We start from the raw sequence: 15,281 nt of genomic DNA, 5'->3' as shown, positions 1-15,281 counted from the left end.
CACACCATTCTCCTGCCTCAGCCTCCCGAGTGGCTGGGACTACAGGCCCCTGCCACCACACCCGGCTAATTTTTTTATTTGGTGTTTTTAGTAGAGACAGGGTTTCACCATGTTAGCCAGGATGGTCTCAATCTCCTGACCTTGTGATCCGCCCGCCTCAGCCTCCCAAAGAGCTGGGAATACAGGCGTGAGCCACCGTGCCTGGCCAAGAACAGATTATTTCTTAAAAAGAAGTGGGAAAAAAACTCAGAGAATATAAAACAGTTTCTGAAAACTAAAATCATAGTGCCTGAAATGAAAACCGCAATAAAAGAGTTAGAAGATCAAGTTGAAGAAGTTGCTTAGAAAGTAGGTCAAAAAAAAAAAAAAAAACCACACAGATAAAAAGACAGGAAAGACAAGAAAACCCAGGAAATTCAAAATCCAAGGAAATCTAGTAAATCTAATATCCAAATAATATGTGATCCAGGAAAAGAAATCACACCCAAAAAATGAAAGGGAAGAAATTTCCAGAACTAAAAAAAATGAGTTCCCAGATTGAATGTACCCATCAATTACATAGCACGGTGAATAAAAACAAACCCACATCAAGGCATATCACCTTGAAGAGGTCATTCTCCAAGCTTTTTCAGAGGGTGTGAGGGAAAAGCTAGGTATAAAAATCAGAATGGCTTCAGACTTTTCAACAGCAACTCTGTAAACTGGAAGACAATAAAGTAATGGCTTCAAAACTGTGACAGAAAATGATTTCCAGCCCCATCAATCAAGTATTTAGTCCAAATAAAACCATTTTCACACTTGGAGGATCTCAAAAAATTTACTTCTAATTCACCTTATCTAAGGAAACTACTGAAAGGAAAGCTCCATGAAAGGAGGAAATAAACGAAGAAAGAGGGTAATATGGGAAATGTAAACAGGAGACTCAAAAGGGAGAGAGCCAATGATTCACCTTCAGATCATGGTGAAAGATCTCAGGATAAATACTGATTACACTATTGACAATTCTGGTTCTCAGGCCTTCAAACTTGGACTGGAACTAAACCATCATCTCTCCTGTGTCTCCAGCTTGCCAAATCATCCTACAAATCTGGGATTTTCAGTTGCTCACCATAATCACATGAGCCAATTGCTTATAATAAATGAATAAACATATATGTAATATGTAGATATCCAATTGATATTGTTTCTCTGCAGTCTGACTAATTCAGATTTTGGACCAACATCTGGAACAGAACTTTGAGAATGAGTTTTCTGAATTGATTCCAAGGTTTCTAGAAAGGGCTATCTAATCTGATTAGATTTTTAAAGACACTTATGACTCTATTTCCAAAAGTTAACATAGCACTGATAGTTCATCGCATGATATGGTAATTGCAGTACAAAAACATATCACCACTAGAGACTCCTAATCAGACATTTACAAGAAGCAAGGATCTGGGTGACTATGTATATGATACCTTCAAACATTTTTCTCATACTAACAGTATGAGATCGCCTGGTTGCTCCTTATTTTACTGGACAAAATAGGGAAAGAAGATGATAAGAGCAGGGATTCCTAGTTCAAGCACCATATAAGTGACCTGAAATTTTCTGTGTGTGCCCTAAAGGACAGCCATATCGCCGGTAGTTGCAGAGCTGAGACTGCTGAAAATCAAACCTAGAATCTTACCCTGTGACTGGCTGAAAGCAAATTGAACTCCTAGCCTTGGAGGGTATCTACTGTTAAATTGAGGGTATTGATCAATAAGGAACTGGATCTTGAAAGTTGGAATGAGGACATGTGGGGAGACTTTGATAAAGCTGGGTACACTGAGCTCTAAACTCTTTCTTTTTTTGTTTGTTTGTTTGTTTTGAGACAGAGTCTTGCTCTGTTGCCCAGGCTGGAGTGCAGTGGCACAATCTCAGCTAACTGCAACCTCCACCTCCCAAGTTCAAACGATTGTCCTGCCTCAGCCTCCCAAGTAGCTGGGACTACAGGAGTGTGCACCACTATACCTGGCTAATTTTTGTGTTTTTAATGGAGACAGGGTTTCGCCATGTTGGCCAGGCTGGTCTCGAACTCTTGACCTCAAGTGATCTGCCTGCCTCACCTCCCAAAGTGCTGGGATTACAGGCACCTGGCTGAGCCTCTAAATTCTGATGAGTTGTCTTTGCCAGTGGAAACAGCGTCTCCAACGTCTGAGGGGACTAACCCTGCATTGCCTGAGGAAACAACTGTAATAGCCTCCCCGGAGGCAGCTGCCATGCAAGACAATGCCAATTTCCCTCAGGATCCACCTCCAAAATATCTCATTGCTTCTAAACCTATAACTAGACTCAAGTCATAGAAAATGCCCCTAAAGGTGAAATACTAAATACAACCCATGAGGAGGTTCACCACACTCCAAGACTACTTGAGTTTTCTAATTTACACAGACAGAAATCCAGGGAACATGTGTGGGAATGGATATTAAGGGTGTGAGATAATGGTGGGAGGAACATAAAGTTGGATTGGGATGAATTTATTGATGAGGACTCACAAAGCAGAGAGTCTGCACTGAATGTTGCCATTCAGGGAGTTAGAAAGTTCTCTAACAGTTTGTTGGGTTGGTTGGCTGAAATGTGAATCAAAAGGCAGCTCACAGTGAGCAAGTCAGGAATGCAGGGCCTATCTCAGTTTAATGCAGAGAAAGGGATTCAAAGTCTGAGGGAAACTAAAATGTTGGAGTCGATTTGTCACTTAAGATGTATTTACCCACCCTGGAAGAATCCAGAAAACACACCTTCCACCAAGACTGTAAGAAATGAATTTGTAAGGGGAGGCCTAGCATCCTTGAAAAGCTCTGTGATCACTCTTACTTAAAAGGCAGACCTTATAGTAGGAGCTATGGCCACTGAGTTTGGAAACTTAAATGCAATCAAAGTATCAGATTCTAGGTGATAGGAAAGTGTCAACATTCAACCACCAAAGGCAAGGTGGGCATAATGGAGAGCCAAGGTTACCATAATGGAGAGCAGAGTCAAAGCAGCAATCAGAATAACCTGACCCATGTAAAAACTTATGGCATTGGCTAGTTGATCACACTGTTTCTGTCCAAAGTAGAAGCAAGATAGGCAGCTTCCCATAGTCTTACTTGATCTGTACCAAATAAGAAAACTCTAGGCCAAGTAAACAAAAGTCTAATTTGAATCATAAAAACAGAAAGTCACAGCCTCTTAATCAATTCCTTGAGTTGAGCCAGTTTACAGAAACAGAAACTCTCAAATAAAGGCAGGGTAAGTCTCCTTAAGGAAGAACCCTCCCATACAATGCCAAAAATTTATACTATTAATCATTATCCCAGACATTTCCAAGGGACCTATGGCCTTTTACCAGGGCAATGGTTATGTACTGAATGTTTGTGTACCCCTTCAATGTTTGTGTATCCCATAATTCATCTATTGAAGCCCTAACCCCAAAGTGATGGTATTTGGAGATGGGCCCTTTGGGAGGTAATCAGAGTTAGGTGGGATCATGAGGATGGGACCCTTATGATGGGACTGGCGATCTTATAAGAAGAAAAGAAGGCCGGGCACGGTGGCTCACGCTTGTAATCCCAGCACTTTGGGGGGCTGAGGCAGGTGGATCACGAGGTCAGGAGATCGAGGCCATCCTGGCAAACACAGTGAAACCCCGTCTCTACTAAAAAATACAAAAAAATTAGCTGGGCGTGGTGGCAGGCGCCTGTAGTCCCAGCTACTTGGAGAGGCTGAGGCAGGAGAATGGCGTGAACCCGGGAGGCAGAGCTTGCAGTGAGCCGAGATTGCGCCACTGCACTCCAGCCTGGGCGACAGAGCGAGACTCCGTCCCAAAAAAAAAAAAAAAAAAAAAAGAAGAAAAGAGAGATCCCTCACCAAGAACCAAATTGACTGGCACTTTGATCTTGGACTCCCAGCCTCCAGAACTCTGAGAAATAAGTGTCTGCCATTTAAGCCATACAGTCTACAGTATATCTTGTTAGAGTAGCCATCTATGGTTTAAATGTCTGTCCCCTCTAAAATTCATGTTGAAATTTAATTACCATTGTGACAGCATTAAGAGGTGGGACCTTTAAGAGGTGATTAGTCCATGATGGCTCTGCCCTCTGGGATAAGATTAATATTGTTATAAAAGGGTGCGTTTGGCCCCACTTTGTCTCTTGCCCATCTACCTTCTGTCATGTGATGGCTCAGCAAAACGACCCTCATCAGATGGCAGCACCTTTATCTTGGACTTACCAGCCTCCAGAAGCCAATAAATTTCTGTTCACTATTAATTACCCGGTCTGTGCATTTTGTTATAATAGCACAAAATAGACTGAGACAGAATTGATCAGACTAAGACACTGTGCACTGAGAAAAAAATTCGATCTTTCAGGAACACAGAACACTGTATCTGAAATAATTGAGCAAACCCAAAATGTCACTGTGGTCAAGAAGTCAGAGTAGGGGCTTATGAAGGTCAGGTGATAGATGAAGTTTTACCTCAGGTCCATCTCACAGCAGGCCTAGTGGGTCCCTGAACCCACCTTGTGGGTTTCTTCCCACAGTTCCAGAATGCATAATTGAAAGAGACACACTCAACAGCTGGCAGAATTGCCACACTGGTTCCCTGACCTGTGGAGTGATAGCTATTATGGTAAGAAAGGCCAGGTGGAACCCATTAGAACTGCCTCTACCTAGGAAAATAGTAATCCAAAAGCAATACCACATCTCTGGAGGGATTGCAGAGATTCGTGTCAATATCAAGGACTTGAAAGATGCAGAGGTGGGTACTCCCATCACATCTCCATTCAATTCGCCTATTTGCCCTGTGCAGAAGACAGACAGATCTTGGAGAATGACAGTGGATTATTATAAGCTTAGCTAAGTGGTGACTCCAACTGAAGCTGCTATACCAAATGTATTTCATTGCTTGAGCAAATTAACACATCCCCTAATACACGGTATGCAGCTGTGATCTGAAAAATACTTATACCCATCCACACAGCCTACCAGAAGCAGCTGCTTTCAGCTGGCAAGGCCAGCAATACACCTTCACTGTCCTACTTAGGAAGAATATCAACTCTAGAGCCCCATATCATAATTTAGTTTTGGGGATCTTGATTACCTTTTCCCTCCACAAAATATCACACTAGTCATTGAAAACATTATGCTCATTAGACCTAGTGAGCAAGAAGAAGCAACTATTCTTGACACTGGCAAGATATTTGCACGACAAAAAGTAGAAAATAAATCTGACAAAAATTCGGGTGACTTCTACCTCAGTGAAATTTCTACATGTCCAGTGGTGTGGGACATGTCAAGATATCCTTTCTAAGGGGAAGGAGAAGTTGCATCTGGTCACTCCCACAACCAACAGAATGGCACAATGTTTAGTGGTCCATTTGGATTTCTGAAGGCAAAATATTCCTCATTTGGTTGAGTAACTCTGGCCCATTTACCCAGTGGCCCAAAGAGCTGCTAGTTTTGAGCTGGGCCCAGAACAACGGGAAACTCTGCAATAGGTCCAGGCTGTCAGGCAAGATGCTCTGCTGCTTAGCCCACTTGATCAAGCAGATCAAACAGTGCTTGAAGCAGCAGTTACAGACAGAAATGCTGTTTAGCACCTCTGACAGTTCCCTATACGTCAGGTGCAGTGCAGGCCTTTAGGATTTTGGAGCAAAGCCTTGTGATCCTCTGTGAATAACTACTCTCCTTTTGAGGAAAAACTATTGGCCTGCTACTGGGCCTTAAAGTAGAAATTGAACATTTAACCATGGGCCACCCACCAAGTTACCATTCAACCTGAGTTGCCCATCATAAACTGGATGTCATCTGACTCACCAAGCTATAAAGCTGGGCATATGCAGCAGCACCCCATCATGAAATGGAAGTGCTACGTATGTAATTGGTCCCAACCAAGGCCTGGAAGGCACAAGTTACATAAAGAAGTGCCCCAAATGCCCCTGCTCCCCACTCCTGCTACACTACATTTTCTCTCCTAGCCAGCGACTATGACTTCACGGGGAATTTCCTACCCATCAGGTGACAGTGGAAAAGAAGACGGAGACCTGGTTTGCAGATGGTTCTACACATGATATGAAGAACCAAAAGTGGATGACTGTAGCACTGCAGCCCCTTTCTGGGACATCCCTGAAGTGCACCTGGTTGTTCACTTGGAAGAAGAAACAGCCAGACGTGATTATATACCAATTTATGGGCTATGGTCAATGACTGGGTTGTATGGCAAAGACATTTGTGTCCCATTTGAATGTTCGCCAAAGGGTGACCTCAGTAGAGGAGAATTTTAATAATCAAGTAGATAGGATGATTCATTCTTACCTCAGCCAACTATTCTCAACCATGGGCTCGGGAACCACGTACTCACAGTGACAGGGTTGGAGGCGATGCATGGGCTCAGCATCATGGACTTCCTCTCAACAACTGACCTCGCTATTGTTGCTGCTAAGTGCCCAAATTCTCCAGTAGCAAAGTCCAATCCTGAGTCCCCAGTATGACACCATTCCCTAGGTTAGTCAGTCAGCTGCCTGGTGGCAGGTTGATTACATTTTTCCCTTTCCATCATGAAAGAGGCAGTGCTTTGTTCTCACTGGGGTAGACACGTACTCTTGATATAGATTTGCCATCCCTGTAGCAACACTTCTGTGAACTACCAAAACTACCTTCTGTGGACATACAGAATTCCTCCCCCACCATCATAATATTCTACACAGCACTGCTTCAAACCAAAGAATTCACTTGATAGCAAATGAAGTGAGGCAATGGGCCCATGCACATGGAATTCACTGGCCTTACCATGTTCCTTCCCCACCATCCTGAAGCAGCTGGCTGACAGCATGGTGGAAATGCCTTTTGGAGACTGAGTTACAGTGCCACTAGGTAGCAATACCTTACAGTGCTGGGGCAAGGTTCTCCAAAAGGCTGTATATGCTCTCAATCAGCAGCCAACATCTAATGCTGATTTTCCCATAACCAGGATTCATGTGTCCAGGTATCAAGGGGTGGAAATGAGAGGAACACCACTCACCATTATCCATAGTGACCCACTAGCAAAATTTTGTTTCCTGTTCCCATGACTTTATGCTCTACTGGACTAGAGGCCTTAGTTCCAAAGGGAGGAATGCTGCCACCAGGAGCCACAATAATGATTCTACTGAACTAGAAATTAAGCCAGAAGCCCAGCCACATTGGCTCCTCATACCTCTGAGTCAACAGGCAAAGAAGGCAGTTTCTATGCCAGGTAGAATTACTGATCCGAACAAAGGGAAATTGGCCTACTATTCCACAATGGAGGCAAGGAAGAGTATGTCTAGAATGCCGGGGATCCCTTAGGGCATCTCTTAGTATTACCATGCTTCATGATTAAGTTCAAGTTCAATGGAAAACTTTAACAACCCAATCTAGGAAAGACTGCAAATGGCCCAGACCTTTCAAGAATGACAGTTTGGGTCACCCTAACAGGTAAAGAACCACAAACAGCTAATGTGCTTGCTGAAGGCAAAGGGAATACAGAATGGGTGGAAGTTAGTTATAAATACCAGCTACAACCATGTGACCAGTTGCAGAAATGAAGACTGTTTCATTAAGAATAGCTGCGTGTGTGTGTGCATTCACACACACATGTATTGAGCAAATATGTTCTCATTCCTTATACCTTTATCATGCAACATAAGATATATTGACTTGATATTACAGTATTTAAGTACTGTTAATTTTATATCCCAGTATTTAAGTTATGGGATATCAAGAAGAAGAATAAACATCACTTTACCTCCTTTTCTGGAAAAGAGGTTAGTGAGGTTTTAGCTGTATGCAAGATAGTGGTATTATATCATGCTAGGTGGAATTATGCCCTTAACAAGGTACACATTTGGAGATCTGGTATGGTTTAAGAAGGTGTCTATGGGTTTTAAGTTGACAAGGAGTGGATTTTTGATTAGGGTTAATTTTACCCTTTTTAGTAGAGTTAACTTGACTGAGCCACAGAATCCCCAGATATTTAATCAAACATAATTACAGATGTCTCTGTAAGGGTGATTTTGGATGAGATTAACATTGAAATCAGCAGACTGAGTAAAGCAGACTGCCCTCCCTATTGGAGGTGGGCCCCATCCAATCAATTTTAAACTTGAACGAAAAGGCCAGTCCTCCCTCAAGTAAGAGAAAAGTCTTCCTGAAGGCCTTTGGAATGAGACATCAGCTTTTTTCCTGCCTTTGGAATTGAACTGAAACACTAGCTCTACCATGGTCATGAGCCTGCCAGACTTCTAACTGGAACTATACCATCAGCTCTACAGGGTCTCCAGATTGCTGACTCTCCCTGCAGATCTGACACTTAGCAGCCTCCACAATCACACAAGCCAATTCATATATGGACTCATGCTATTATGCAGGATTTATTACATGAATCTAATATATCAGATTCCTCCAGGAGAATATATTCGATTTTCATGTAATAAATATATAAGATATTATATATTTAATATATTATATATGTAAATTATATATTATATATTATATATAAATATTAGATTCATGTAATAAATCCTCCAGATTATATATACAGTAATATCTACAGTAATGTGTCACTTAACAACAGGGATATGATCTGAGAAATGAGTTGTTAGGTGATTTTGTCATTGTGCAGACATCACAGAGTGCACTTAAACAAACCTAGGTGGTATAGCCTACTACACGTCTAGGCTATGTGGTACAGCCTATTGCTCCTAGGCTACAAATCTGTACACCATGTCACTGTACTAAATACTGTAGGCAATGGTAACACAATGGCATCTAAACATATCTAAACATAGAAAAGGTATCTAAACATATCTAAACATAGAAAAGTTACAGTAAAAATACAGCATTATAATTTTATGAGACCACTGTTGTATATGCAGTCTCTCACTGACCAAAATGTTGTTATGCAGTATACAACTGTATACATAAACGCACAACACAATGGCTCATTTCTCTAGACAACCCTAACTAACTATACAGAGGGAAACCAGTCAAGACTGAAGAGGAACAGAGGCCTTCTGTTCAGACTTATTTGAACAAATTAAAATAAATAGAATACTTGATGCCACTAATCAACTCAAGGCACAATCAAGCCAATGGTTAACAATAGACAGGTCAATTAATGGAAAGCACATAGGAAACTAACCAAACCAAAAGAGAGAGAGAGAGAGAGATAAACAGAAAGAGAGAGAATTAGTAACTCTAGAGAAATCAGGAAAGTAATTATAACTTACTACATAGTTTAGTTGTGAAGAGCATTAATGTGGCCATTATACAATACACAGTCATCACTGCCCTAACTATTGGGAGGATGAAGAATGGAAAATGAGCATAGGTATGATGGGAGTTGTTAAGGGTTGAACGAAGAGAAGGAAAGAAAACTAACTCATCTTCTATAGTGAGAAATTAATAACTAATGCCTAGAACAAAAAAATCAAAATGTAGCATTGCCAAGAGATTATCTAAAAACTTAGCACAAGTTAACAAAAAGCCAAAAAAGGTAAAACTGCCTCAAGTGATGGGAATACTGGGTGGGAACAGTCCTTATTTGTTCATACTATGCATTACACAATAATTTGGCTCTTTATGTTTATGCCCTTGATAAAAATAAGAACTTTAAAAAGAAAAAATACATAAATTTTTTTAAAATCCCAAATATCAGTAAGAGAATAACTAAATCATGATCCACCCATCTAATGGAATACTTTAATGTACTATGATATAAATATATCAATATAGATGAATTTCAAGAAAATTCTGAGTGAATAATGCAAATAGCAGATCCACGTGCACAATTCAACATTATTAAAACTAGAGGATACTATATATGTATCTGTGTGTGTGCGTGATACACAAAATATAAAAAGATATAGACAGTAAAAATAAGAAAACATCAACTGAATCTGTGCATATTAAATCCATGATCATGACTGCCTCCAAAGAAGAAAGGAAATATGAGAAACAAGAGAGCCTCAACTTTATCAATAATGTTTCATTACCTTTTTTAAAATATCTAAATCAAAAATAAATAATATCAAAGCAATCAATTATAAATGATGATATCTTACTTGAGCCAAAGATGACTTGACACTGAGCATCATAATACTGACACATGCCGTTGTAGCAATAGGCTTTGTTATTCTGGCAAGGATATCCATTCTGAATAAAAACATCTGGCTGACAGAACTGAGAAGAACCATTGCAATACTCTGGAACATCACACTCACTAGTTTTTCCTCGGCATAAAGTACCTCCTGGAAGGAACTAGTGAAATAAAATTCAAATTAAACAGAAATATCAGGATAATGTCCACAAATTAATCAAATGTGAAACCACAGCATTTACATCTATAAAGCATTCTAACAATAACAAAAGATTAAATAACCCAATAGAAAAATGAACAATGGCTAACAACAGGTAATTCGTGTAACTCCTAACTATGGAAAGTGAAGAAACATGACCTCATTTGTAACCAAAAGAAATGCAAACTAAATAAAAATACAAGAACCCTTTACACCTATTGAATTAACTAGGAGTATAGTGCCTGCTAGTAACCAATATTGGCATAAGGAAACAAGCATTTGATCATACTGTTGGTAGAAGTATAGACTGGCATATTTGTGAAAGAAATATAAAATGTATATCAAAAACTTAGTATGAATATTCTGCACCAGTGATTTCTCTTATAAGCAGTAACTGGAAGCAATCAAAATGTCCATCATTAGTTGACTAAAGAAATTATGGTACAACTATACAAGTAATATTACTTAAATAACCATGTATTATAGAACTACATGAATGGGAAAAAAGTCCATGGTGTCATTTTGAAAAAAGCAGGTAGTAAAAACATATGTATCTGTGCTTACCCACTTAAAAACACACATATACACATACACTCACATTTGTATAGAAAAAATATGATTATATTAACAAATTATCAACAATGGCTACCTGAAGAGTATAAAATAATAGGGGATCTTTCATTCTCTACTTGCTATGGTTTCATGTTATTTAATTATTTCTAACAAGCATATATTACTCTAAAAATCAGAAAAAAAATGTTTCTACTTAGAAAACAATATCAACAGACCACTTAATGTAAAAGAGTGTGCTTTAAAATTATACACAAGTGGCATAAAATTTTTCCCATGACCATAAAATAAAAATAGTGCTCACTCAGAAATCTCAAAAAACAAATTTTGATATACACAGGTTTTCTTTTTCTTTGGTTTTTCTTTTTTTTTTCTGTTCCCAAGAGGGAGGAATTCCTTACCCGACAGTCTTTACAACAGTCACCATATGCACACTCAGCAAATGATTTAAGCTTACAGGTACTTCCTTCACAGCAAGGGTCCAATTCACATTCCTATGAACATAAAATGACTGTCAATAACGAAATTAGCAATTGACATTAATATTCTATCTTACACCTAAAATCTACTTCATTCTAACATGATTGTAGCAGTTACCCTCCAGAAACAGTTGCTTACTGTTTCTGGATTTAACAGTGTCTCTTCAGCTGCAAGTACAAGTCTCAACATATTTCAAAGGACAGAAATCATATAGCATGTGCCTTACTTAGTCTGCTCAGAATGCCATAACAAAATACCACATGTTTAAACTGCAGAAATTTATTTTCTCACAGTTCTTGAGGCTAGAAATCCACGATCAAGGTTCCTACTAGTTCAGTTTCTGGTGGGGACTCTCTTCCTGGCTTACAGAGGGCTGCCTTCTTGCTGTGTGCTGACATAGCCCTTCCTCAGTGCATGTGTGCAGAAAGAAGGCAAGTGGGACGTTTGGTGTATCTTCTTACAAGGACAGTGATCCTAGTGGATCAGGGCCCCACCCTTATGACCTCATTTAACCTTAATTACTTCCTTAAAGGCCCCATCTCCAAATGTAGCCATGCTGGTGGCTGGGCTCCAACACATGAGTTTTGGGGAAGCACAAACATTCAGTTCATAACAGTATGTTTGATGATCACAGACAGGTTAGTGTCCATAAAGGCATTTATCTTCATGCTCAGGGTCTAACTTCTCTGTTGGATGGCTCTTCACCCTAGCTGAACACTCTTTTTACCTTGCTTGGCTTCTCTCACTATACTCTGGGCCACCATGGCTCCTTCTTACCCCCAAACTCCCACCCACGAGACATCTTCTCTGTTAAAATAGCAACGTCAATGTTCTGTTTTGTATTCGGTGGTATAGCTTTATAAGATGTCACCACTAAGGAAAACTGGGTGAAAAGTACACAGGACTCTATATTATTTTGCAACTTCTTTTCAGATTATAATTATTTCATAATAAACATTTTAAAATAAATGAAATTTAATGTACATCTTGAAATATACCCAAAAAAAGTCAAAATGCTTCATGGAACTAAATGTAAAACCTAAAACTATAAAACTTCTAGGAGAAAACCTTTGCAACTGTGGAGTAGGCAAGAAGTCCTTAGATAGGACACCAAAAGAACAACCGATAAAATTACAAGTTTATAAAATAGACTTCATCATCATGTAAAAGTTCTGCTCTTCAAAATATACTGCTAAGTTAATTAAAGGCAAGCTACAACTTGGAAAAAATATTGACAATCTGATAGAGAACTTGTATACAGAATACACAAAGTATTCTCAAAACTCAACAATAAGTAATCAAAATTTTTAAATGAGGGGAAAGACTTGAACAGTTGTATCACCACAAGATAGCCTGATGGCAAATAAGCACATGAAAACATGCTCAATGCATCATTAGTCACTAAGGAAATGCAAATTAAGACCTCAATGAGACAGCACCTCACACTCAATAGAATGGCTAAAATTAAAAAGACTGACCACATTAAGTATTGGTCAGGATATGAAACAATTAGAACTCTCATACACTAAGGATGGAAATGAGAAATGGTACAATCACTTTAGAAAACCGTTTGAGAGTTTCTTGAAAAGTTAAATACCTCTACCATCTAACCAAGTCATTCTACTCCGGGACATTTACCCAACAGAATTAAAAACCTAAGTTCACATAAAGATTTGTAGGTGAATGCTGGTCACTTCAAAAACACTGCAGGACAGTTGGCTTCATGAAAGAATAAGGAATCAGGAAACAGATAATGTATATAGGAACTTAGGTTATCGTAAAAGAACCATTTTAAATGGTTCCACAACAACTGATCATTAGTGGATAAGTTTAATTTCCAAGCTTACTCCACATGCCCCCTCCTCAATTAAAAGAGTTAACATAAAAATTTTAAATTAAAAAAAAACTAAAATAATTTGTAGAGGGGCTATGATGATGATCTACATATACGAATACTAAAAACCAGGTCAAGATACAAATTTCTGAAACCATTACAGGAAAAAAATTAGTAAGTTTGCCTTCATTTAAATTTTAAATTTCAGCATAAAATGTAACCTATGAAAAGTTAAATAAGCTATAAATAAAGAATATTAGAACATACATAACAAAGGAGTTATGTCCATCTTACACAAAGAGGCCTAAAAATCAATTTAAAAGAAGATTTAATGAACCAACAGAACAACTGATAAGGAATACATAAAATAATAATTCACAGAAGAAAATGATGCCTATAATCTACAATCACACGAAAAACTGTAAACTAAAACAGTATCTTCTTATTTTTTACCCATCAGCTTGTCAAAATTAAGAAAACATACTATCCTGTGCTGGTAAGACTATGGGTACACAATGGCATAATATACTGTTGTCAAAAATGCAAACTGACCCACACTATTTATGGGAAATTCATTAGCTTCTGATATAAGTTAAAATGTACATGCTTTTAGATCCAATAATTCTACCTTTATGTACAATAACTATCATAGAAAAATATTTGTATATATACACATGACATGTGTATATCTGTATATATACACATGAGGTGTGTATTTGTATATATACATATGAGGTGTGTACAAGGATGTATACTGCAGCACTGTTTACAACAGAAAACACTAATTACAGTAATTAATTAGAGTATGGTTAAATAAATCATAGTAAATCCTTGTATTGAAATACTATCCAGCAAATTAAAGGGTTATGTCTACATAATAAAATGATACAGAAAAATGTCCAGGATATCGTAATAGAAAAAAATCTGCACACAAGAGATTTTAAGTCAATTTTAAACAATATTAACTCTGATTTTATTTATGCACAAAAATAAAAGCCAGAATGGCATCACCAAAATGGGAGAATAGAAAGCTCTGGATTCTCCTTCCTCCAACAGGCAGTGCTGCAATAAACATCCCTGTACACTCCCCATGTGTATATATACAAATATTTCTCTAAGATAGTTACATAAAGGTAGAATTACTAGATCTAAAAGCTTGTGCATTTTAACTTTTATTGGAGGCTAACAAATTTCCTGTTAAAAAGTCAGCAATTCAACAGTAACACACTAATCAATTCCCTTTGTGAGAAATCCAGAAACTAGTTGAGAGGCTACTACATCCCAGGCAATTGTAAAACCAGCCACACTGAAACCAGTAGGAAAACTGGAGATCCTTTCTCACCACAATCCCAACCCATGACACCTCATATAAGATCGGGAGGAAACAGCTCTCAGCATCTCCCTGAGGAGAGGAAGAGTTGGGCCACACATCCAATATTACAGTTTTTTAGAGTGCTTCCTGAGGGACTACCTTCTATGTCATCTGCCTCTGACAACATATAGGACCTGGAATATATTAGATCCCTGGGGGTTTCAGAGAACAAAGGTAGCAGGTTAAACTAGCATGTGGGCACTTGCCACAGCTCCTAGCTTCTCCCGAAGGAGGACCACACACCCAATGCTACATGCTACAATTTTTCTAGGAGCTACCCAAGGAATTGGCTTTTCTCTCTCCTCTCTCAGAGCACAGATGGAGCTGGTATGTGCTAGACCCCTGAAGGCTACAAAGAATAAAGGTGGTTGTTCCAACTATCACTCAGACACTTGCCACAGTTCCTCTACCCAGTTTAACATAGTGATGAAAAAAAAAAAAAAAACACTTCCAAGCTTTTCCCTGGAAAGAGAAACAGTTGGACCACATGTCACATGTTCCAACTTTTCTAGGGATTGCCCAACAAATTCACTTCTTTCTCCCCTCCCAGAACACTGATGGGCTCCAGCATATTGTAGACACCGGGGGCTAACAACAACAGAAAAAGCAGTATAACAAACATGAAAGTCTGGGAGGCCCAAAAAAGCTCTAGCCAGGTTAATTAGTGAAGGTCTTCTCACTAATTTCAGGGCTTGAAGAATAC

The 15,281-nt window shown here is 38.9% G+C and overlaps 1 protein-coding gene across 1 annotated transcript in view; it reads right to left on the bottom strand.

Annotated features, from left to right (window-relative positions):
• Nucleotides 1-15,281, bottom strand: part of ADAM9 (ADAM metallopeptidase domain 9) — a 109,779-nt gene that overhangs the window by 40,091 nt on the left and 54,407 nt on the right. Inside the window, exons 13-14 of the mRNA XM_003269597.4 lie at nucleotides 11,294-11,386; nucleotides 10,089-10,284 (exon numbers count right to left, since the gene is read on the bottom strand). Coding sequence (XP_003269645.1) covers nucleotides 10,089-10,284; nucleotides 11,294-11,386 — 289 coding nt within the window. The remainder of the gene's footprint in view (nucleotides 1-10,088; nucleotides 10,285-11,293; nucleotides 11,387-15,281) is intronic.

This window comes from Nomascus leucogenys, chromosome 8, assembly GCF_006542625.1.
Source record: "Nomascus leucogenys isolate Asia chromosome 8, Asia_NLE_v1, whole genome shotgun sequence".
NCBI classification, from domain to species: Eukaryota; Metazoa; Chordata; class Mammalia; order Primates; family Hylobatidae; genus Nomascus; species Nomascus leucogenys.
The sequence above is the reverse complement of the archived record's forward strand: the minus strand, read 5'-3'. Positions and strand labels throughout refer to the sequence as shown.